The sequence below is a fragment of the Gopherus flavomarginatus genome, chromosome 1, assembly GCF_025201925.1.
Source record: "Gopherus flavomarginatus isolate rGopFla2 chromosome 1, rGopFla2.mat.asm, whole genome shotgun sequence".
NCBI lineage: Eukaryota > Metazoa > Chordata > Testudines > Testudinidae > Gopherus > Gopherus flavomarginatus.
In genome coordinates this window covers 160,704,172-160,726,946 of record NC_066617.1, presented here as the reverse complement: position 1 = coordinate 160,726,946, position 22,775 = coordinate 160,704,172, and the positions used below count along the sequence as shown (strand labels likewise).

The 22,775-nt window shown below is 46.6% G+C and overlaps 2 protein-coding genes across 7 annotated transcripts in view; both read right to left on the bottom strand.

The window, feature by feature from the left end:
• ARHGAP31 (Rho GTPase activating protein 31) overlaps positions 1-22,775 on the bottom strand; it is an 879,079-nt gene that overhangs the window by 495,631 nt on the left and 360,673 nt on the right. The gene's annotated exons all lie outside the window — the stretch shown is intronic.
• The window catches only part of IGSF11 (immunoglobulin superfamily member 11), a 152,759-nt gene continuing 149,668 nt past the window's right edge, over positions 19,685-22,775 (bottom strand). For all 3 annotated transcript variants that reach the window (XM_050959323.1, XM_050959332.1, XM_050959341.1), the window contains exon 7: positions 19,685-22,197. In XM_050959323.1, coding sequence (XP_050815280.1) covers positions 21,750-22,197 — 448 coding nt within the window. In that variant the 3' untranslated portion in view covers positions 19,685-21,749. The remainder of the gene's footprint in view (positions 22,198-22,775) is intronic.

Here is a 22,775-nt window from a genome sequence, read left to right as displayed (position 1 = left end):
AACCTAGTAGAGGCATTTAGGAGAGTTGTGTGTGTTTCATAATAGAGCTGCTTTGGCCAGGGTGATAGCTTTCACAGGCAGCTGTGACACCCGGTTTCTGAGGGCCTAGGTGCTACTACCTCAGCCCTCCCTCCTAGTCAGTGAGTATATTAATTGATCCATATGGTATCTTCCCTGAGGAGGTGAAAGTCCTAGGACAGGGGTTGGCAACCTCTGGCACACGGCTTGCCAGGGTAAGCACCCTGGCGGGCCGGGCCAGTTTGTTTACCTGCCCTATCCGCAGGTTCGGCCGATTGCCACTCCCACTGACCGTGGTTTGCTGTTCCAGGCTAATGGGGGCTGCGGGAAGTGGCGTGGGCCAAGGGATGTGCTGTCAGCCACCCCCATTGGCCTGGGACAGCGAAGGGCAGCCAAACCTATGGGAGCAGCAGGTAAACAAACTGGCCTAGCCTGCCAGGGTGCTTACCCTGGCAAGCTGCATGCCAGAGGTTGCCAACCCCTGTCCTAGGAATCTTCCTTGTAAACATTATAAAGAACTGCTGGGCTGTAGTATTCAGACAAACTCATGGCCACTGAGGTGACAATGATTATAGCTGGTCAGACAATGGAGATTTTAGCACAGAGAATTTTGACTTTTTTGATGGAAAACCCAAACCCCCCCAAAAGAGAAGAAACTAAACAGAAGTCAGCCAAAACCAAACCAATAAATAAATACATTCAGCTGAAAACTGCCCCCCACACACAGAAATTTTCCACTGAAAAATTATTTTTCCCAAGCGAAACAGTTTCCATTAATTTTTTTTAGTCAAAACCCCAATCTTCTACTGAATATTATTAATAAATATGCCCAGCAATTGTTGAGTGGCCCTTGTAATAATGAATGATCCTTTTCAGACAACGATCCCAAAAGGCTTATGGCTATGGACAAGAGAGGAGTCTCAACAATATCTCCCAAGCCCAGCCACTGCTTTTCCTGGCCACTGCTAAAACCCTCATCCAGGCCCCATCATCTGATGAGTTGACAACTGCAACCTCTCTGACTCCAAACCTCTCACGCACCCCTACCTACAATCTATCCAAACTGCTGCTGCAAAAATCTTTCCCATCACCTGCTGTCCTGACCCCATCCAGCCCTTCTTCAGATCCTTTAATTGGTTCTCCTTCTGCTTCCACAGCTAATTCAAGAGTCTTGTCCCTATCTTGAACACCCATCACGCACCTACCTCTCTGGTCTCATCTCTTTTCACTTACTCTCCCTCAGAGCCCATCTGCTCTGCTTGAGCCTCACAGCCAAGCATCCTTTGACCCATCATCTCTTTCCAAGAGCATCCTTGTCCCTGAAATTGCCTCCTTGACTCCATCTGTTAGGGCAGATGGCCTCTACCCTTTCCTCCTTCAAGTCTCTCATGGATACATACCCCTTCCACAAAGTCTGTAAACTCAAGCCCTTCCCTCAAACAAGCATGAACAAAAGCAAATGCTTCCTACCCCAAAACACGGAACCAACAAGGCACATGCCTGACTCGTCTGCTCAATGACAATACTTCCCATTGTCTCTTTTTCCCACACCCTTTATCTGCACATATTTGATTCAGGCTGTCTGCTCCCTGAAGCAGTAACCTGGTCTTCATCCATACATAAACGCTGCAACCACACTTCTGGGCACTACAAAAAGAATAATAACTTCACCCAGTCCTGAAATGCAACCTCCTCTGGGGTGGAATGCAGCAGCTGCTTAACAGCGTATAGCAATGCTGCACAACAGTGTAGGGCAAGAAGTGAGGGAGACTCCTGTAACTAGTTAACATTGCAAGAGGGTGTTCATGGAGGCAAAATAATTACCCTAACTGCACTTTTCATTTTGCCAGGCCATCTGGGATCATGGCCCTATTCTTGTGAAAAGCATGATGGGATTTTTTATAGCCAGATCCAGAACAAACTTTATGTCCCATTGCAAAAGACAGCACTGTGACCAGCACAGTGCCCCCTAGCATCACAGTGTGGGTTAGGGGAAGGGGGGGCGGTGCTAACTCAGAGGAATACCACATATTGGATCACCACTAGCCCTTTCTCCAGCATGATGCCCCGCAGCAGCGCACCGGGCTGTTGCATTCCAAACCCTCTCAGACCAAGCAGTGCCCCCTTCTGAATCTCCATCACCACTTCCTGTAGCACCCTGGTTTTTTTCCCCCCCTTGTGACCTTGAGCGATCTGAAGGTCACAGCCCAAGGAGGTGTGAGTGCAGGGAGGTATGCTGCACTTTCCTAGACAGGGTTAAGGGAATGATTGCCAAGACATTGTACTGGAACAGAAGAAAAAGGTGTGTTGCTGGCAATGCTTTTTCTTCGGCGCTTTTCAAAATGATAAGAGTCCGGAGAGATTTAGCTTAAATTAGGTTTACAAATAGCCCAGTGAATAGGGAAATGAGCTGCATATGCTGCATGTTAAAGTGTCACCACCACGCGGCCCAATGTGACTGGGATTTGGAAAGGAGCCGGGTCTTGAAGCTTAGGTGCAAAAATGCTGTCAGTCAGGAGCAGGTTGGAAGGTGGCTCTTGCTGCTGCTTGGCACAGGATATCAAACTGCTTGACAAGGCTGCCCCCCAGTGGCAGTTTCTAGCCTTTGTTTTTTGCTTGGAGGAGTAACCTGAGGAGGAGAAGTATTAAACATAGCCTGGTGCAACACTGGATCGAACAGCAGGGCCACCAACAGGACCCCCCTGGAGAGTCAGAGTGGCCCAGGCCACTGTGATGAAAAGCATATCTAGGTGACCATGAAAGAAATGGTGATTTTCAAGGTTTAAAGTGCGGTAACGGTCTGGAGAAAAAGTCTATTAAAATGACAACTTGGTGCTCTCTATTTATTCCCTGTCACAGAGATTTATTCTCCATCCAAAGAAGATTTTTCCTAACCGCTGCCACTGCAGACTCCATCTGGCAGCTGAACATAAAGCTGTGGGTTTTAGTCCTTTTAATAAGCGAACATGCTGGTCGTGGAAGCTGCTGCTCTGACAGCCCTGGAGACTGAAGACCTCTATCCACAGGAGAGGTACAGCATCACAGCTAGCATCTACCATGCCTGCCCCTGCCGGGGTGCCTCTCTCTTGGCCGCAGGGACCCCCTGTAGGGCTCAGCAGATAATTTGATCTCCATGGCCCATTCAGTCCTTGGCCTCTTTGCTGAGTCTGCCAACTGGGGGGAGGGGCAGCTAGAGACAGCTGGCTATTTTCATGATTCGTTACCATCCTCCACGGATGGTGCATAAGATGAAAGCTGATCAAAAATCCCATTAACTCCCATTTTAGGGAGAGATAGCTAGAACCAGGTATAATCTCCCCACATGCTCCTTCAAAGGCTGTCACTAGAAGTCCTACTGCAAGTGATTGGGACTCAGAAGTCTTAACCTGTCCTGAAGCTCTGCCTGCTGGGGATTGGGACAAAACACCCAGGACTAAAGCCTATGGGAAAGCAGTTCCCCGATAAATAAGAGCATCAGCTTATGAATGGGGGAAGATCATTTAGGAATTCTCCATTCTGAAATAAGAGTCCCCATTCTCCACATTAGCTGGGTAGAGGGATTCAGCTTCTACAGAGAGCCCCCCGGGGGCAGGGAATCCTGGAAATAAAGAGGAAATCACTCTCAGAAGTGTCTGTTCATGGTGGGCTTCCTTCCTAGCGCCTGCAAGAATCAAGCACCTGTAAGCATGTAAGGTAGCATATATGTGCGGCCTAAGAGGCACGTAACCAATTCTAGATGCATATTTTGTTGATTAAACTGAAAACCTTTGGCAACCAAAACCTGAAAGTTGTCAGCTTTCAACAGTATAAAACCAAAATGAAAGGTTCAGTTTTGGGAGGTTTGATGAAAGCCAGAAGAATTCCATGGAAAATGGTGATGAAAACAAACATTTATTTTCTTTGTCATTTTGCACGGAAAATAGAATATACTGTGTTGCCTAGCTCAAGAAGCCTTATAGTTATGGTTGTGGAGAGGGACTCTTGGAACCTAGCTTCAATCCTTGCTCTCCCACAGACTCTGTGTGTGACTGAAGGCCAGTCACTTAGTCTGGCTGTAACTCAGTTCCCCTTCTGTACAATGGGGACAATGGCACATTCCTGCCTCAGAGGGGCCTTGTGAAGGGGCCATCTGTTAATTATGAGGCACAAAAGCCAAGTAAGTACTTTAGCGAGGCAGGTAATATAGCTAGTAATGGGTTAAGAAGCCTTTCACCTTGTGTGTTCAGTGATTGAACACTGTCACAGGCAGACGGCTGTTCACAGCCTGTGCGAGTTGAGCTGATGGTTTTAGTTCTGGGAGCTTGCATCTGTACCCTAGAAAGTACTGCCACTAATTAGGCCCCTTACTGCAGTCTAAGCCAAGAGGTCAAGGACTGATTGGGCCAGGGAGAGTAAAACCTTTCCTGACTCTTAAAGGCATTCTTTCAGGAGTGGTGAAACTAAATGACCCAGTTCCCCAAGCTGGTCACAGTTTGGAGGGTCAGAATCAGTCTTCTGATTAGCTCTAGGGCTTTGACCCAGTTTCCTTACAACCCTAAGACATCTGGTCACTGTACCACTTGGCCAGAGCCAGGGAGTGCAGCACTGCTCCTTTAACAGGAGGGGGTTCCGCTCAGATAGCAGAATGGTCTGTGAGCCACTGTGTGATAGGGTGTTCACTCAACAGACCAGACTAGAAGGGGTTAACGTGGCCAGGTAGGCCAATTAACTGCCCAGGCTGCACCTGGAGAAGCAGCCAAGGAGCAGGGAGTTGATTAAAGGAGGCTCAGCTGGGCAGAAATAGGTAGAGCCTGTAAAGCCCAGCAGCTGAGCACAGACAGGGCACTGAGGAAAGAGTAGTAAGTGTGGGAAGAGGGAGGCGTGTTATGGGGCTGCTGGGAAAGACTGTAGCCATTCTGAGAGAGAAGGAAGTTGATTTGAAGCTGGTATTCCCAGATGGGGGCCAGACAGAGTAGGAAGCAGTCCAGGGCAGGAGCAGAGAGGGTAGAGCCCAGAACTGCTGAGCTGAGGACCCCTGGACTGGCACCCAGAGTAGAGGATGGGCCTGGGTTCCCCTACTGGCCACTGGGGCAGTGGTATCATCATGGCAGCCTAGGAGAAGGCTGCTTGGGACTGTTTTCACAGGAAGATATTTTGGAGTAACCCTGGAAGGGGGGACCATGACTGAGGACCTGGCTGGAGGGCTAAGTCATGAAGAGGATGCTGTGGTTCCTGGACTGAGGCAGGCCCTGCAGGGTGAGGGGACAGTGGGAGAAGTACCACCTGAAGAAGATGCACCAACGGGTAAAACTAATTCCCAGGATGGACAACAGAAGGTCCCAGTGTAGTGAGTGAACCCTGTCTCACACTGCTCCTTGACCTTCAAGAGGCTAAATGGTGGGGGTGAGGGAGCAGAGAGCCGGGGCTTGCACAGGATGGGGGGAGAGGTGAGAGCAAGTGAGGAGCATGTCAGGAGTGGGAGGTTAAGGTGTCCTGGTACCCAGGAAAATAGCAGTAGTAGCTGAGCCCCACAAAGCACACATGATGCACTGAGGAAGTGGCAGTTATAATGAAGTTATTTGAGAGGGGGCAAGAAATAGTCACTTTATTGATCAAGGGAAGAATTGATTGATTCTTTTGTAGGAAGGATCTTTCAGATTTTGGGGGGCTTGCACTCTTGTCCTTGGTGTTTTAATGCATGGGGGGGCTCATCTGTAGCTCTCACTGGGGAGGGGGGGCTCTAACCCTAAAACCACCTCTGTCAGCTAGCACCAGGAATAGCTCCTGTGCTTCCAGAAGGCCTTTGGATATCTACAAGACCATCATTCCCCACCATCAGTTTGCCCTTGGGGCTGGTATGGGTGAGAAGGATCTTTGGGCTCCTCTGGGCTCAGCACAAAGATAAGAGAACTGGGGACGGAAAAGGGGAACTGGAGAAAACCAAGTGCCAGAGAGAACTGGGCCAGGGAAAAGGAACATGGAAGGGGGGAAGCACACAGGCAGAAGTGGATTAGCCACTGAGGCCTATGCCTGGGGGCCCCTGGAAAAATGGGCAATCCCATGCCCTGACCTGCTCTGCTCAGTGCTCCTGCTGGGAAGTGCGGGAGGCCCCTGTGCTCTAACCCCATTTCCCTGGCAGTAGTGCCGTGGGGACCCCACTTGCTGTGTCTCAAGGCCCCACAAACCCCAAATCTGCCTCTACACACAAGGAGGAGTTTGAGGGAAGTAAAGAGAAGACATGCAGGGAATGAGGCCCAGAAGACTGGGGGAAGGAGACTGGAGAAAGGCACAGGAAACTGACAAAGGGAGAGAGAGGAAGAAAGCAAGAGGGGAGTCCATCAGCATGAGGCTGAAGGGAGCTAGTTGGAGTTAGAAGCAAGAGACAATAACCCCCCAAAGGGGAAAGACAAAGGCAGAGGGAGAGAGGAGCAGTGAAAGATATAATGGGGGGAAGATAAGGTGAGGGGGGCTGGAGAAGAAGGGCAGGGGTGCTAGGCAGCAGAGGGTAAGATCCATCCATTCAGGATTGGAGGGAGTATGGGACAAGGGGTGCTGTGCCATGGGGGTTTGTTTTGAAATGACAGTCACCACAGGGATGAGGCATGTGAGTGGGGACAGCACTGAGGGGGCTGGTGCTGCCTGTGCTGGAGCTGTTCTGTGAAGAGGGGTCTTCAGGCTGGTACCATTTGTTGGAACAAAACCACTTCAAAAATCTCCCCTAAGGTGTCTCCAAACTCCCCTCAGCGTTAGTTCTTTGGTGCTACGTAGCCAGCACCTAGGAAAGCTTCTATGGGAGGGTCTTGTTTAGTTCAATTGGCAGGGCAATGGAATGGAAGGTCTTAGCTTGTATCCCCAGTAAAGAGAGATGTCTGCATGCACACGATTTCATCAAAGATTGGTAAACCCTGTGGCTGATGCAGAACCAATAGCAGTCCTAGTTCTGCTGCTCGAAACAGCTATTCTACTTTAGCCCGAGTGACTGGACATGTCAGAAACCAATTTCAACTCTCAATCCTGCAAGCCCCCGGTCACGTCTGGGTTATAGCCCCACAAGCTGGGGCTCTGTTTCAGCCTATGGAAAGCTGGTGTACTTAGCTCATGTGACACTGGTGCACTTGTTCTAATTCCTGACTTGCTGGTGACCTTGCACAAGCACTTCATCTTGGTGACTCAGTTTCCCTCACCAATAAAATAGAAATAGGGGTGGGGGGTTATAAAACAATTTCAGCTCTGGAGCTGAAAAGCAGTGCCAAGTATGATTGTTAATTCGTGAGCCCTGTAATGGCAGGGAGTCTATATTCTCCCCCTAGATCAATGCATGTGGAACTCGTATATGAGAATATAGCTCCTTTCTAGCCCACTTCTTCAAGGACGTGTTATTTCCCTCTTTTACTTCAGAGAAGAAAGCTGCAATCTCCTCTTAAGTCTAATGGGGGGGGGGGGAAGAGCATGCACAGGATGTGTTTTTGCTACAAAGTCCAGCTGTGGCCATGGAGAGCACACATCACTCTTCTTTGGGTAGGAACCTGCTCCCTGGGGCCTGATTTTGCCTCTTGCAGAATGCGAGTAGCTCCTGTTGATTTTACTGGAAGTTATTTGTATCCTATGGGGTGAGAGCAGGGCTCCCAGTGGGTCTAATCTGCTCTTGTGTAAGGTATTTCATAGTCCATCTGGGTTTGGGACCAAGGATAGGAGTGGTGAGAGATCTCCCCCTTACAGAGCTCACTTAGGACCAACTCCCAGCACTTCCTTACTGTGCCTTTCCTAATTTCTGGGTGAATGGGTTAATTAGACTTGTAGCTCTCTCTAGCCCATCCTCAGTCTTTCAATTAGGCACAGCTTTCATAGTCAGGTTTAATCTCAGGCAGCTAACTGGGGTTTCAGTGACTAGTGCCAGTTCAGCTGCTGTTGCCCCACCCTCTGTTTTAGGGCCCATTTTGCAAACAATCCAGCAACTCACCTTTGTTCTCACAGATGCTTGGTTGAACCCTTGAAGAAAACAAATGAATTAGTAAAGTGTGGCCCTGTTTGTGAATAAGTCATGAACAGCAAAACTTCTTTGGAAAAAAATCTAGGCAAAAGATAGTATGTCCAGCTCCAATTCCAAATGCTCAGTTTTATTAAATCCAAGCTTTGGTGCTAATTCTCAGGCATACAACAAAACTGACAGGCATTGTACATTACACAGTGGGGGAGGCAGTGTCATGTGGCTCACAAATCCATGCATAGAAAAGGTCAGTTAGATACACAAACTTTGTGGCTTTGGTAAGTCACTGAGGCTGTGCACTACACTTATTGTAAAACACAGCCTAACTCTCAGACCACCACTGACAGCATGTCTGTCATATCCCTCTGGCTTTACTGGCATGAACAGAGATGATGCTGGGGCCTAAATTCAGATCACAAAGTTTCAAACACAACATTTGGGTCTGATGTTTGTTTGTTTGTTTTTGGTTTTTCGTTTGGTCCATTATTAAGATTGGAGCTATTTGCAAATTCAGATTTAGAATCAAGCTCAGATTTCAAATACCCCTTAAGCACAGGGTGTTCACAGGTGAGAGCTGGGTTGGGCCAGTATTCATAGATTCCAAGGCCAGAAGGTACCATTTTGATCACATATAACACAGGCCATAGAACTTCTCCTCCAAAATAATTCCTAGAGCAGATCTTGAAGAAAAAAATCCAATCTTGATTTAAAAATTGTCAGTGATAGAGAATCCACTACAACTCTTGGTAAGTTGTTCCAATGGTTATTTACTCACCACTCAAAATTTACACCTTATTTCCAGTCTGACTTTGTCTAGCTTCAACATCCAGCCATTGGATCATGTTAGACCCTTTTCTGCTGGATTGAGGAGCTCATCCTTAAATATATGTTCCTTGTGTAATTACTTACAGACGGCAGTCATCATCCCTTAACCTTCTTTGTAAACTAAATAGATTGAACTCGCTGAGTCTGTTGCTAGAAGCCATGTTTTCTAATCCTTTAATCATTCTTTTGGCTCTTCTCTGAACCCTCTCCAATTTAACAACCTCTTTCTTGAATTGTGGACACAGAGTTCCAGAAGTGGTTGTACCAGTGCCAAATACAGAGGTAAAAAATCTCTTTAATTCTACTCAAGGTTCCCCTGTTTATGCATCCAAGGATTGTGTTAGCTCTTTTGGCCACAGCATCATACTGGAAGCTCATGGTTAGCTGATTATGCACCATGACCCACCAAATCTTTGGAGTTCCTGTTTCCCAGGACAGAGTCCCCCATCCCGGAAGTATGGTCTAGATTCTTTCTTCCTGGATGTATACCTTTACATTTAGCCCTATTAAAAAACATGTTTGCTTGTGCCCCGTTTACAAACAATCCCGATCACTCTGCATCAGTGACCTGTGCTCTTTATTATTTACCACTCTCCCAATTTTTGTCTCATCTGACAACTTTATCAGTGGTGATTTTGTCATCTTCCAGGTCTTCAATAAAAATGTGAAATAGTGTAGGGACGAGAACCAATGCACCCCATTCCCTGTTTACAGTTACCTTTTGAGGCCTATCAGTTAGCCACTTTTTATTCCATTTAATGTGTCATGTTAATTTTATATTCTAGATTTTTTTTAATCAAAATGTTGTGTGTACCAGGTCAATCACTTTACAGAAATCTAAGAATATTACATCAACACGATTACATTTATCAGCTGAACTTGTAATCTCACCGCGCGTGTGCGCGCGCACACACACAAAATCAAGTTAGCTTGACAGGATTTATTTTCCATAAACCCTTGCTGATTTGTATTAATTACAGTGCCCGCCTTTAGTTCTTAATTAATCCAGTCCTGTATCAGCTGCTGCATTATCTTTCCTAGGATCAATGTCAGACTGACAGGCCTATAATTACTCATATCATTCCATTTATCCTTTTTAAAAATTGACACTAACTTTCTTCCAGGCTTCTGGAACTTCCTCAGTTCTCTAAGGCCTGGTCTACACTACGCGTTTAAACTGATTTTAGCAGCGTTAAACCGATTTAACACTGTACCTGTTCACACTATGAGCCCTTTATATCGATATAAAGGGCTCTTTAAATCCGTTTCTGTACTCCTCCCCGACGAGAGGAGTAGTGCTAAAATCGGTATTACCATATTGGATTAGGTTTAGTGTGGCCGCAAATCAACGGTATTGGCCTCCGGGCTGTATCCCACAGTGCACCACTGTGACCACTCTGGACAGCAATCTCAGCTCGGATGCAGTGGCCAGGTAAACAGGAAAAGCCCCGCGAAATTTTGATTTTCATTTCTTGTTTGCCCAGCCTGGAGCTCTGATCAGCACGGGTGGCAATGCAGTCCCAAATCCAAAAAGAGCTCCAGCATGGACCGTACGGGAGCTACTGGATCTGACCGCTGTATGGGGAGACAAATCTGTTCTATCAGAGCTCCGTTACAGAAAACGAAATGCCAAAGCGTTTGAAAAAAAAATCTACAGGCTACACAGTGCTGCGTGACAAGCATAACGGGAAGCCAGAGACTCAAACGGACGCTCATGGAGGGATGGAAGGGGTAGTGAGGACTCCAGCTATCCCACAGTCCACAGCAGTCTCTGAAAAGTATTTGCATTCTTGGCTGAGCTCCCAATGCCTGTATGTTCAAACACATTGTCCGGCGTGATTCAGGGAATAGCTAGTCAATTTACTCCCTCCCCCCCCCCCCCCCGCCACATGAAAGAAAAGGGAAATAAATCTTTTCTTGACTTCTTTCAATGTCACCCTATGTCTACTGAATGCTGCTGGTAGACGCGATGCTGCAGCAGTGAAGAGCAGTATCCGCTCCTCTCCCCTCCGTGGTGGCAGATGGTGCAGTAGGACTGGTAACCTTCCTTCTTATGAACCCATGAGTGCTCCTGGCTGGCTTCAGGTGAGGTTGGCTGGGGGCGCCTGGGTGAAAATAGGAATGACTCCCAGTCATTCCCAGTAGATGGTACGGAACGGCTGGTAACTGTCTTCATCATAGCAACTGGGGGCTGAGCTTCAATCAGCCCCCTCCCTTTCATGTGAAAAGAAAAGATTCAGTACTGCCTGGACTATCATAGCAGTGGGATGCTGGGCTCCTCTCCCCCACACTGCTTAATGTCCTGCCTGGACTATCATAGCACCGGGAGGCTGCCTCCCCCTCATTTTATGTCACTGAAAACTCAGTGTTTCTTATTCCTGCATTCTTTATTACTTCATGACACAAATGGGGGGGACACTGCCACGGTAGCCCAGGAAGGTTGGGGGAGGAGGGAAGCAATGGGTGGGGTTGTTGCAGGGGCACCCCCTGTGAATGGCATGCAGCTCATCATTTCTGCGGGATCTGACACAGAGCAGCTGTGCTCTCTGATACACTGCTTCTCTAGTACATTTGCCCCATATTCTAGGCAGGACTGACTCTATTTTTAGAAACCATAAAGGAGGAATTGACTCAGAGAGTCATTCCCAGTTTTGCTTTTGCGCCCTCGGCCGATCTCAGCCAGGGGCATCCATGATAGCAGCAGACAGCACAGAAGGACAGATAACTATCATCTCATTGCCAAATTACACTGGCAGCAGACGGTACAGAACAACTGGTAACCATCTCTGCTATCATGCAAAAGAAAATGAATGCTGCTGTGTAGCGCTGGAGTATTGCCTCTGTCCGTGGCATCCAATACACATACGGTGACTGTAAAAAAAAAAAAAAAAAAAAAAAAAAAAAGGCTGAACGGGCTCCATGGTTGCCGTGCTAAGGCGTCTGCCAGGGCAATCCAGGGAAAAAGGGCTTGAAATGATTGTCTGCCGTTGCTTTCCCGGAGAAAGGAATGACTGACGACATTTACCCAGAACCACCCGTGACAATGATTTTTGCCCCATCAGCCACTGGTCTCTCAACCCAGAATTCTAAGGGGCGGGGGAGACTGCGGGAACTATGGGATAGCTACCCACAGTGCAACGCTCCAGAAATCAACGCTAGCCTCGGACCATGGACGCACACCACCGAATTAATGTGCTTAGTGTGGCCGCGTGCACTCGACTTTATACAATCTGTTTTATAAAACCGGTTTATGTAAAATCGGAATAATCCCATAGTGTAGACGTACCCTAAGACTTAGTGAACATCAACATTAATGGTCTAGTAAGCTACTCAAGCTACTCTTTAATTTGCATCCAGGAGTTTTATCTGGACCTGCTTCTTTTAAAAATGTTGTTAGTAGCTTCTATTTAACATTTTCTTGAGATACTGTTGGAACAGAAAGAGTATCAGCACCATATGAGGAGACTATAGCATCTGTTTTTCCACAAATACAGAACAGAAATGTATTGAACACTTCTGCCTATTCTGCATTATTAATGATTCTACCATTTCCATCTAGTAATGGACCAGTTACATTCTCAGGATTCTTTTTGTTCCTAATATATTTTAGAATATCCTCCTTATTGTCCTTAACTCTGCTGACCATATATTTCTCCTTGTCTATTTGCTGCCCTTATCAATTTTCTACAAATTCCTAACTTCAGGTTTGTATTCATTACTATCAACCTCTCCATCTTCCATTTGTATTTTTTATAGCTGCTTTCACTTTCCCCTCTAAACGAAGCAATTTAAAAAAAAAAACAGCACAGCTTCTTCCTCGATCATGACTTTTTGGGCATCTAGTAACATATTCTTAAAGGATTCCCAATGATGATTCACATTTTTCTGATTAAATTCTTCCTGTCAGCTTATTTGGTTCATAATTGCTTTCAGCTTTGTGCAAGTGGCCCTATTAAAGGTGTGTGTGTATGTAATTACTGATCTGGATTTTATTCTGCTTGCATGTTATAAATGTGATCAAGTCATAATTTCTTGTATCTAAGCTACCATTAATTTTTAGTTCTATGATCAGTTCCTCTTTATCTGTTAGGAAAAGGTATGATATAGAATTCTCCTGTGTTGGTTCCAACACTTTTTGAATTAGGAAATTGTCATCTATTATGAACAGAAATTCAAGGATATTTTAGTACTGGCAGCATGTCTCTCAAATTGAAGTCCCCCATGGTCACACAGCTTTTGTCCTACATGTAGATAGATGCATAAGGAAGTGGTCATCCTGTTCCCTAGTGTGACTTGTTGGTCTCTAGCAGAAACCAGCTCGTACCCTATCCTGTTCTTTATCTATTAGGAAATTAATCCATTAACATTCAAGATCAAACCTAGCAGGCCCTGGGTATGAGAGAAAGATATGCAATATTGATTCTTGGTCTGATTCAAAACCTAAAGAAATGTATTTTCTGATGCCAGTTCAAATGCAGATAAAATTTTATAAGATCAATGATCTTAAGACTTCTGCCTTTGGGGACCAGCATCTCATACGGAGAGTTTAAGAGTCTGACTGTTAAGTCTGAACCAGCACCCCAGTCCTGTTCTGGTTTCCACTTGATCTGGATCCAGCTCTGGGCACAGCCTCCTCACCAAGTCTCTTAAGAGTTATAAAGGGGAAACCACCCTGACCTAGAGCAGCTGAGCAGGCAAGCAGGTTAGCCTCTTCATTTGCTCTGAGTCCTCTACACATCTCCTATGGCAGATGGGGAAGATTCAGGCCAAATGGAAGAGCAGAGAAAGCAATATCTATCTGCCCAAACTAAAGGAGTAGGGCAGAAGTAGAAAAACATCATTAGCTCCCTTGAAGCCAGAGACACTGGTTAGTAACAATATATAGTGTTTTTCATCCATAGATACTCAAAGTGTTTAACAAAGGAATTGAGTATCATCACCCCAATTTTACAGATAGGGAAACTGAGGAGCAGAGAGGGGACCCAGCAGGCTAGTGGCTGGTGTGCTCCTGAGTCCCAGTCCAGTGTTCCACCCACTAGGCCACACTGTATCCCTACATTGCACCTAAAACCAGGAGTCTCCTGTCACAGTGGGTGGTTTAGCAAGTGTGCATTGTAAGGTGCCTGGTCCCTGTCTTTTACTTCTAGAACAGGCACTTCACAGCCATACCCACTATGTGCTCCTTCCCACCTTAGTTTCCCAGCCATGGATTGATACGTTACTGCTGAGCAACAGAGACTGGAGGCGGGTATCTGTGCCAGCTAGGTTTTCTCTATCCTGTCCCTTAGAAATCGGTATCCGTAAAATTAGTCATCAACCCCAAGCTGCAACGTTCAGCATCTGCTCCAGGCCTGATCTTCAGTAAGGGTTGGGGATGTTCAGATCAGGGCTTTCAGTTAGCCCATTACAGAGAAAGGGACCAGCTGTGAAGCTGAGACCAGTCCATTGTTTGCTCTGGGTGTGGGGGGAACCACACACTCAATACCCTGTGTAAATCACCAGGGACCATAGCACATTAAATAATAATCAATGTAAAAGTTTGAGGCATTCAGATTTGGACTTCAACCTCAGCTCTGCTTACGATGCCCAGTGGGAATATCTAGGATAGGAAGTGAAACTGAGCAACATTCTGCATCCTTTTAAAATGAAGAGGGAAGCTGGTAATGGCAATAAGCAAGCCTAGTACTGTTACAGACACACTGCCTTGGTGAGGAACCTGCATCTGATACAATTCCTCATACTTCCAGCAGGTGTCGTCATAGAGCTGCTGAAAAGGCTAGATCTGTGACCCAAATCCAGAAAGACAGAGAATAAACCTTAACGACACACTGTTCCTTGGACCACAGGGTGCACACAACTCCCTAGTAACCAAGAAGGAACCGCCTGTTCCAGACGAGCACATCTGTCTTTCATCCATATCATCCTTCCACAGCAACATCTCTCATGACAATGGGTTTGCAACAGGTTAGTTTGGAAAATAACCCACAATAGCTGATTAGACTTGGCAAATGCCTCAAACTCATGAGAGTCACAGGTTTGCCTGCTGTCTTTCTGACCCCCTAGTGACTGTGTGTACATACAATATGCACTCACCCCTCTCCTCCAGTGAACGGATACAGAAAGCAGACTGTCGCTTTTATTTTTCTGCTGCCCTTTTCATGCCCTAGCTCCACCAACCCTGCTTTGAGCTTTCTCTGCCAGCTTTGTCCTTCATATGATTTCATCCTCCTCACTGTTTCTGGGAATGAAACCTAATATCTATGAGCCAATCCAACACCTACATCCAGACATCCCCAATCTGTGGGCAGCTCAGATCTGCATCTGATGTCAGCATCGCTCACACTCCAATCACTTTTTGAAGACTGTAGAATTAGTCATCACAGCTCCTGTGTGATTATTCACTTTTAGAGTCCATTAATAACATGTTAGAGGTGAAGAAACTGAGGCACAGAGAAATGATGTGACTTGCCCAAAGTCACCCAGTGACACTGAGTCAATTCCTTATACAGTAATAGGACCAAGAAGTCCTGACTTACATTCAGGCCCGCAAGCAACACGTCTCTGAAATGCTATAATGTCTTGCATTTCTATAAGGCCTTTCATCCCAAAGCACTGTGGGATATTTTCCGTGTTGCCTGACAAATTTCCTTCCGGTTGCCAGATCAGCATTTCACTGGCCAAGAATACACATTTTTATTGTGCTGGGTGTTACAGGACAGTCTTGATTCTTTCACCCATGATGTAACACTGAGGACAGAGAAAAAAGTCCCAACAATTCTCTTAGCACATTTCTGTGGTGTTTTCTATCCCTAATTCTGTGGCTTTGACTGTCTAATACTGCACTGGCCTTTTTATGCAGCCACTTCTAGCCATGACTTCAATCATCGCTGTATTGATAGAAATGGGCTTTGCATGGGCCCCAAGGTGATATGGCCAGGCATAAGTGGCTCTATGTTGCATTCCCTCAAAGTCCCGGTATAGTGGGGCATGCCAATAGTGGGAGGGGGGAGCACCCATAGTGCACGGCCTTGAAAGGGGGCATCTGGGCTCTGTAAGTTAGTGAGGCCACTGAAAAGTCAGTGACCCACATCACACTAGCTCTCTGTGCCTGTTTCCTCATTTGTGACATTAGCATGGTAATACTTAGTTACACAGCTTGGCACAGCACTCTGAGATCCTCCAAGGCAGTGTGCTATATAAAGGCAAGTGTGTATTGTCATTGTTACTATGAGGGGAAGTCTGGCTCCAGGCTCAGCAGCTCACGCCTAGCTCTGTGAAATGTAACAACTGAAATACATACAGTCAAACTAAACAGCTGGGGCTCTTGGCTTTAATGTGGCAGGTAGGCCCTTCAGCTCATGTGTCACAGGCTGTGCGACAACAACTCTCCCATAAGACTGTATCAGTTAGAAACTGGTTGTAAGTAAATACTGCTCTTGTCCCTTCTCAACCATTAGTTAATAAGTCCAAATCCAGAAGCTGACCTGCCTGTATAAAATGCCAAAGAATCTTTGTCAGCTCTCATACAAACCATGTCTTAATCTCCTCTCCTTGATGCTTTTTGTTTTTTTCTCAGGATAGATTAAAATCCTGCCAACCTACGTTCTCATTCAAGCTCATTATTTGGGGGGGAAGTGTGAAAATAAAATGTGCTGTTTTTGTTAGCCACCTTAAGATGGGCTCAATCCTGACACTCAGAGGAGGTCCTGTACCTGTCAGGGATTCTAGTCACATGAGCAAGCACTGCTTGCAGGACCAGGACCAGGACCTAATATTAAAGAACATGAGGGCTTTTCATTATCACCAGCTGGATGTGTCAGAGCCCCAAAGAGAGACTTCTCTTCGAGCCCATCAACGGCCTTAGCAATGTCTCCTATGCTTTCAAGCAAGGCATCTATCTTCCCACTCCTAGCCCTTGCTGTGCAGTGTGACCTAGAGAAACCTTTCCACAGGCCAGATGAAAGCAAGAATTAGGCAGCCGATCTGGGCAATTGCAGTGCCAGGGATCTATCTCCTTGTGAGAGCTCCCCTCGTGGGGAGTGATTGCCTGGGCCTGCTTTAGGTGAACAGGGTAAGACACACAGCTCATAGCCCTTTGCAGTGTCTTCCCCACAGACAAGTGTCTGCCACCTCCAGAATCATCATTTGCAGGTGGGGATGCCATTTGAAATGCCAGGCCTTTGGCTTTCCATCTCCTCAGACTTAAGTGCTGGCTCAGTTATTTATATTTCCTCTCTTGTGCCCAGGCTAGGAGGGCAATCAGGGCACAACTCTGGATTAACAAACACAGCATCAGACTCAGTGTTGGTACCACTGGCCCTCAGTGTAGCACCCCCCACAAGGCAAGAGCATTGCAGTAATGGAAAACCCTCACACCTTCTGTTATAGCCTCACTCTGATTTTGGTGGAGGCTGCTAATTGTGTGTGTGGCATGTCCAGCTGGTTGGGCACTTTTCACCAAAATGTTCTTTTCCATAAAAGAAATGCTGATTCCAGCAAAGCATTGTGATTTTGATGAAGGATCAGTTTTGACACATTTCTTGACTCAAGTTTGGAAATTGTCAAAATGTCCAGTTTTGACACTTTTCTAAATGAAAGCTTTGTTTCCTGATTTAAAATTACTTTTCAGTTTGAAATCTAAACTTATTTTAATTAAAAAAACCTATTTTAAATGGTTAAAATTTTAAACAAAATAGAAAAGATCAAAACAAGTGCAAGTGACCTGAATCTTTTCCCTTCAGATTTTCAGTTCATGAACCTTTTGAGAGATTTTTTAATTCCCAAAAGCTCAAACTTAATGAGAGAGGACAACCCTTACCTATGCCACTCTACAGGCTCATTCAGTGGAAAACTCCTGAAAAATTGGACACGCTTAAGTAGCTTCAAGTATCAAAGGTCACCTTCCATGAAACTGTTATTGTCTGAGGGATGTCTCATCAACTCCTACTGGCCAGATTGCGTTACAATGGAGAGGACTTTCCTCCTGCAATAGTGTGGTGAAATCAATTATGGGACTGCTTGTGGGGTATGTTGTTAGGGCTGGATCCTCTATTTTCATATTGACTTACTTCCTTCAAGCTCCTTTTTTAATAAATATTTTGTTAAAATGCCATCATTTTGGCAGACCCCACCACAACCCACTGTGAGCAGTCCCCCTGCTGCTTCTGCAGCCACGTTCCCACCTCTGGAAGAGTCTCAGTCATGATTCTGGTGCACAAAGGAAGTAAACAGAGAATAGGATGTGCAGACTAGTATTTCCCAAACTTTTGAAACTGAGCCCTCATTCAGGAAAATGAAATCACTGGGGCCCATGCTGCCATGTTTCATTAAAGGTTTGAATATCTTAATGTTTATATCTTCCATACCTCTCTCATCTACAGCTAGTCTTGTGTGCTGATCCCCACGTGGGAAACTGGAAGCTCTTACATGCTGTGATGAGCAGTGAACTAACTCGCCATGTTGACATTTTAAGTATCGTTAGTGGTATCTGACTTGCATGTAGTGAAAAGAAGAGGTAGTTCCCACCTCTGAGCTACTGTTTCAGGCTCTCTGCAAACTCAGGCAGGTAGTGCTGCATAGGTTATACTCAAGTCATGTTTTCAAGATTTTCTTTGCAACCATAACAAGATATTTCATTTAAGATGAAAGCTGAGATTAAGGAGAGCAACTGAGAGGGCTCTGTGTGTGCCTTTCTGTAGTCCTTTGCCCTCTCTACTTAAGCAGCATATCCTTATACTATGGCTACTCGACTCCAGACACTACAAGGACCTATGCTGGGGGCTTGGTTCATCTACAGAATTTGACCCAGGGTGAGCTGATGGTGGGGAATGGCTAATGGTACATAATACTTAAAAGGCTATAATAGGAATAAAATGGAAAAACTCCTGGATTAATGTAACACCAGGGTTGCACAATTAAGTTAGTAAATGCAAACATTAAGGTTCCAAGAGCAAGTGTAATGCATACATCCTACATGATGTGGGGGCCCTAGCTAACAACACAGACACACATATTTTAAGCTGGACATTAAACTGAAGTCCCAAACAGACACATAATCAGCATGGCTGAGTTAATAGTGCTTTTGGACCCTTATGCTTATTCATGCTGAATTCAGTTTTATGAATTGGGTTTTTAAGGAAAAAATAGGAAAAACCAAATAGAACATAGCAGAGCAACCATGCTGAGATAGCTACACCTGGAACTGAGAAAGTTAACAGGTACCAGTTAGCTACAATCACCATGTATTGAAAGCAGAAAACCTCATACACTATGGCAGTGAGTATTTTCCAGGCCTGGTTCACGTGGTCAGAAGTTTAGTTAATTTCCAAACAGGTTTTCCCCCAAACATCAAACTTGAAGCCTGATCTAAAGCCCTTTGAAGTCAGTGGAAGTTTCTGGTTTGGGCCCTTAGCCTCAGTGAGGACTAGGAACATGCCATGTTTCAGGTTATGAAGAGCAGCTGTGCTGCAGTGTGTGTGAGAGAAGGTGTGACAATTTTTAAACCCCTTTTTCCCATTAACACAACTCAGCAGAAGCAATTTCCCTCTGACCAGCAAGAAAATAAAACTCACCTTTGGGCCAAGAGAGGGAGTGCATAGGCTTGGTAAATTACATCCCCAGGGAGAATGTGTCAGAGAGCTATGAGCAAGCAAACCCAGGAGGCTATAACTGAAGCCCTTTTGCAACCTAACTAAAGCGTTTGTTACTAATGACTGCGCTAATAAGGGGCAAGAACTGTCATGTGGTCCTGGCAGGTCACCTTCAGGGGAGAGTTTCAACAAAAGCAGATAGAAATGTAAAGAACGAGGCTGAACGAAAGAAACCAGCAAAAAATGTTCCCTTTTTATATGAATAAAATTTTATTGAATTTTAGACAATTAGAAAGAACAAAGAAAGAGGAGTGAACAGTCTCATGAAGGGTAGAATCAGCAGAATTTCCCCAACCTTGAAGCAGGGCTGCCAAGGGGCAGCATCCCTTTAAACTTCACAGAAGAGTTGTTGCAAAAGCAGAGAGAATCTGTTGGGATTATTTTCACATTAGGATTTTCAAAGCTGCTCTTCCCCTCCAAGCAGTCAAGGGAGAGACAGACAGCACACTAGGAAAGAGTTTACTCCCCGTGAAAGGTGTATAAGCCAGGCAGCTGTCTGCCTGGGAGGTTTGCAATATCTGTGGGCAGAATTGAGGGCCGGGGGCAAAAGGGGTGGTTGGTTTTTGTTTTTCTTTAAGCAAAGAAGGCACAAAATCTCAGCCAAGCTTCAAACCCATGCAGCCCAGGCAGCCCTCAGCCCAATGGCTGTGCTCACATGGAGACCAGGAGCCTCCCAGCAATGTCTGTGTGATCATGAAAGAGATGACCCCTGCGGCATCTGTGCCATGTGGAAGGGAAAGCAGAGATAAGGGGGGGAGGAAGAGGATGATAGTGGTAGATTTATGCAGCTCCCTCATCCCATGTAGGGTCAAGGATAGGGACAGCAGCCTCCCTTTCCTAGGGCCATGGGGGAGTCTCTGGTGCTTTGGTGGTGGTGATGGTGAGGGTGGAGGTGTTCCCTTTAAGTATGTCAGTGTCAGCATTACAAAGGAGGTGCCTGTGGATGTCAGGATGTGATTCCACCCTCCTTGAGGCAGTGGGATCTAGCCCCTTGGGCTCCAGCCCCCTTGTAACAGCAAGACCCTCAAATGGTTTAGACCCTCTGCTTTGATTAAGGCTATTTAGTCACAAGAGAAAAACTTGGTTATATGTGAGCTGTGGCCTGGAGGCAACAGAGCACCATGCACATTTGCCAGTGTGAGGTGCCTCAGAGATCCGGCCACATGGCATGGAGGGAACAGAGCGGACAGCTAGGACACCCACCCCGTGGGCCTGCCTCCTCCACGAGCCCCCTGCTTTCACTCTTTCTAAAGAGCAGTATTTAAAACCAAACCCCAACAACCTCAGCATCCAGCAAGGGAGGTGCCTCAGTGCCAGGGCCTCCCCAGTTCAACAAGCACCGTGCTAGGACCATGCAGACCAGCCCCGAATAACCCAGTAGGGAGAACCTACCATGCAAAGGCTAAAGCTAAGCCCAGCTCATTGGGAATTTAAGCCACACACCTAGAAACAGGGCGGCTCTTCAGCCACCGGAGGCTTTTGGCCAGCCTGGCAGGAGCTGGCTGCTGCTTCCCACCCCACTCGATTCCTTTAGCTTCTAAGAAAACTCCTGCTGCAGCAGCCACACACATCATCCTTCCAAGCAGCTTCTTGGGGAAGGAGGCCCCAGTGGCAGCAGTTTCCAAGGAGGCAAATGGAGCTCCAGAAGCATCCAGAACTAGTGCAGGAAACCGTCCAGTGTGAAGAGAGAAGGAAACAGAAATAAATAAATAGAACGTCCAAGCCCATCCCCCACCCCTTCCGCTCTGCTCTGGCTGGTGGGTCTGTTTCTGCCTCGGCCCTTTGAAATCAGCCTGGCATGGCCAGCGTCTCCTCGCTCACCTCTCTGATTCCATCGCCCGTTCTTGGGCTGGTGGTGGGCACGTGCGCAGTAGAGCTGATGTCCTTCCACAGAAGGCCCCTCCTTCCCCTGCCCCTTCTGGCTCTCCTCATGAACCCCACCTAACTCGCCCACTCCTCGGAAATCAAAAACCCCAAACCATCAGGTGGAGATTAGAAACAAACAAGCATCCCCTGCAAGGATCTGGCACCCTTGGGACCCCTCCCATCGCCTTGGCACATCTGTGAGATCCAGCTGGTGTGGAGGATCCCCCTGAGAGCCCGAGGGTGGCGTGGCAAAGAAAGGACCATCACATTGGTAGGTTAAAGTCTAGTGAAGGGGGGCGGGCACCAGGGAGAAGCACATCTCCCCCTTCATCCCATTTCAGGGAGGAAGAGGAGGGTCTCTTGGCCAGATCTTCGCCCCATCTGGCACGATAGCTTCTTGCTTTCCTTACACCCGCTCTCGCTTCCTACACCAGGGAGCCTGCCCGGCTTTGGGCCGGCACCATGACGGGCACAGCCCCTATCCGCTCCAACGTCGCCTGGCTCACAGCATAAGAGCGTGTGGGCTGAGGCCTTGGCTTGCGGCTGACTGAGCCATTGCTCCTGGCCACCTCCTGTGGGGATGGTGCCGTGCTGGCTGTCACCACCAGCGTCTTGGGTGGAGCTGGGGACGGGTGGCCTCCGTTGGCATAGACAGGGCGGGCATTGGTGCTCCCGGAGCGGGAGAAGGGCTGGCGCACATCATTGTTATTGCTGAAACGGGTGAAGGAGTCTGTGGCATGATTGGCTTTGTGGTCGTTCCAGTAGCGGCTGTTGTAGGTGTTGGAGGAGGTGAGGGTATCATTCTCTGAGGAGGATGCATCACCATGGAACGCTTTTGTGACCGAAGAGCATTTGGGTGGCAGGTCGTCCTCCCTAAAGAGAGAGGGCAGGAGATCAGAATCCCCCAGACCCCCTCATGCCCCTGACCTCCCTCCACAGAGGCACAGGTGACAGAGCTGGGCACAGTTTTTCCACACAAAAAATATATTTTGGCAACAAATACTGATTCAGCAACACCAAAACCTTTTATGAATTCATGTTGATTTCACTGAACTGTTTTGCAAAGGAAATAAACGGTTCCATTATCCCAGTTCTAAAGGAATTCTTGTTTCAAAATGCCTTTTAATTTTATTTTAAAAACTTGTAAAAATGCTCAAAATCAAAATGAAACATTTTGTTTGACCCAAAATGAATTTGTTTTAATTCACTAAAAATTTCAAACAGTTTTGTGGCCAGGGGGCCTGAAACAAGGTGGTTTTTTTTCACAATTTCTAACTAACCAAAAAATCTATTACTCACCCAGCTTAATGGCAGCGGTGATCAAAGGTACCAGGTGACAGATGCAGTAACCAAGGGCACCATCCTGTCCTGATCACACATCATCTGTCATCACTCATCTTAGTTCTTATTAATTGTCCCATCCGCTAGCACTGAGGCAAAGATCCCATGGG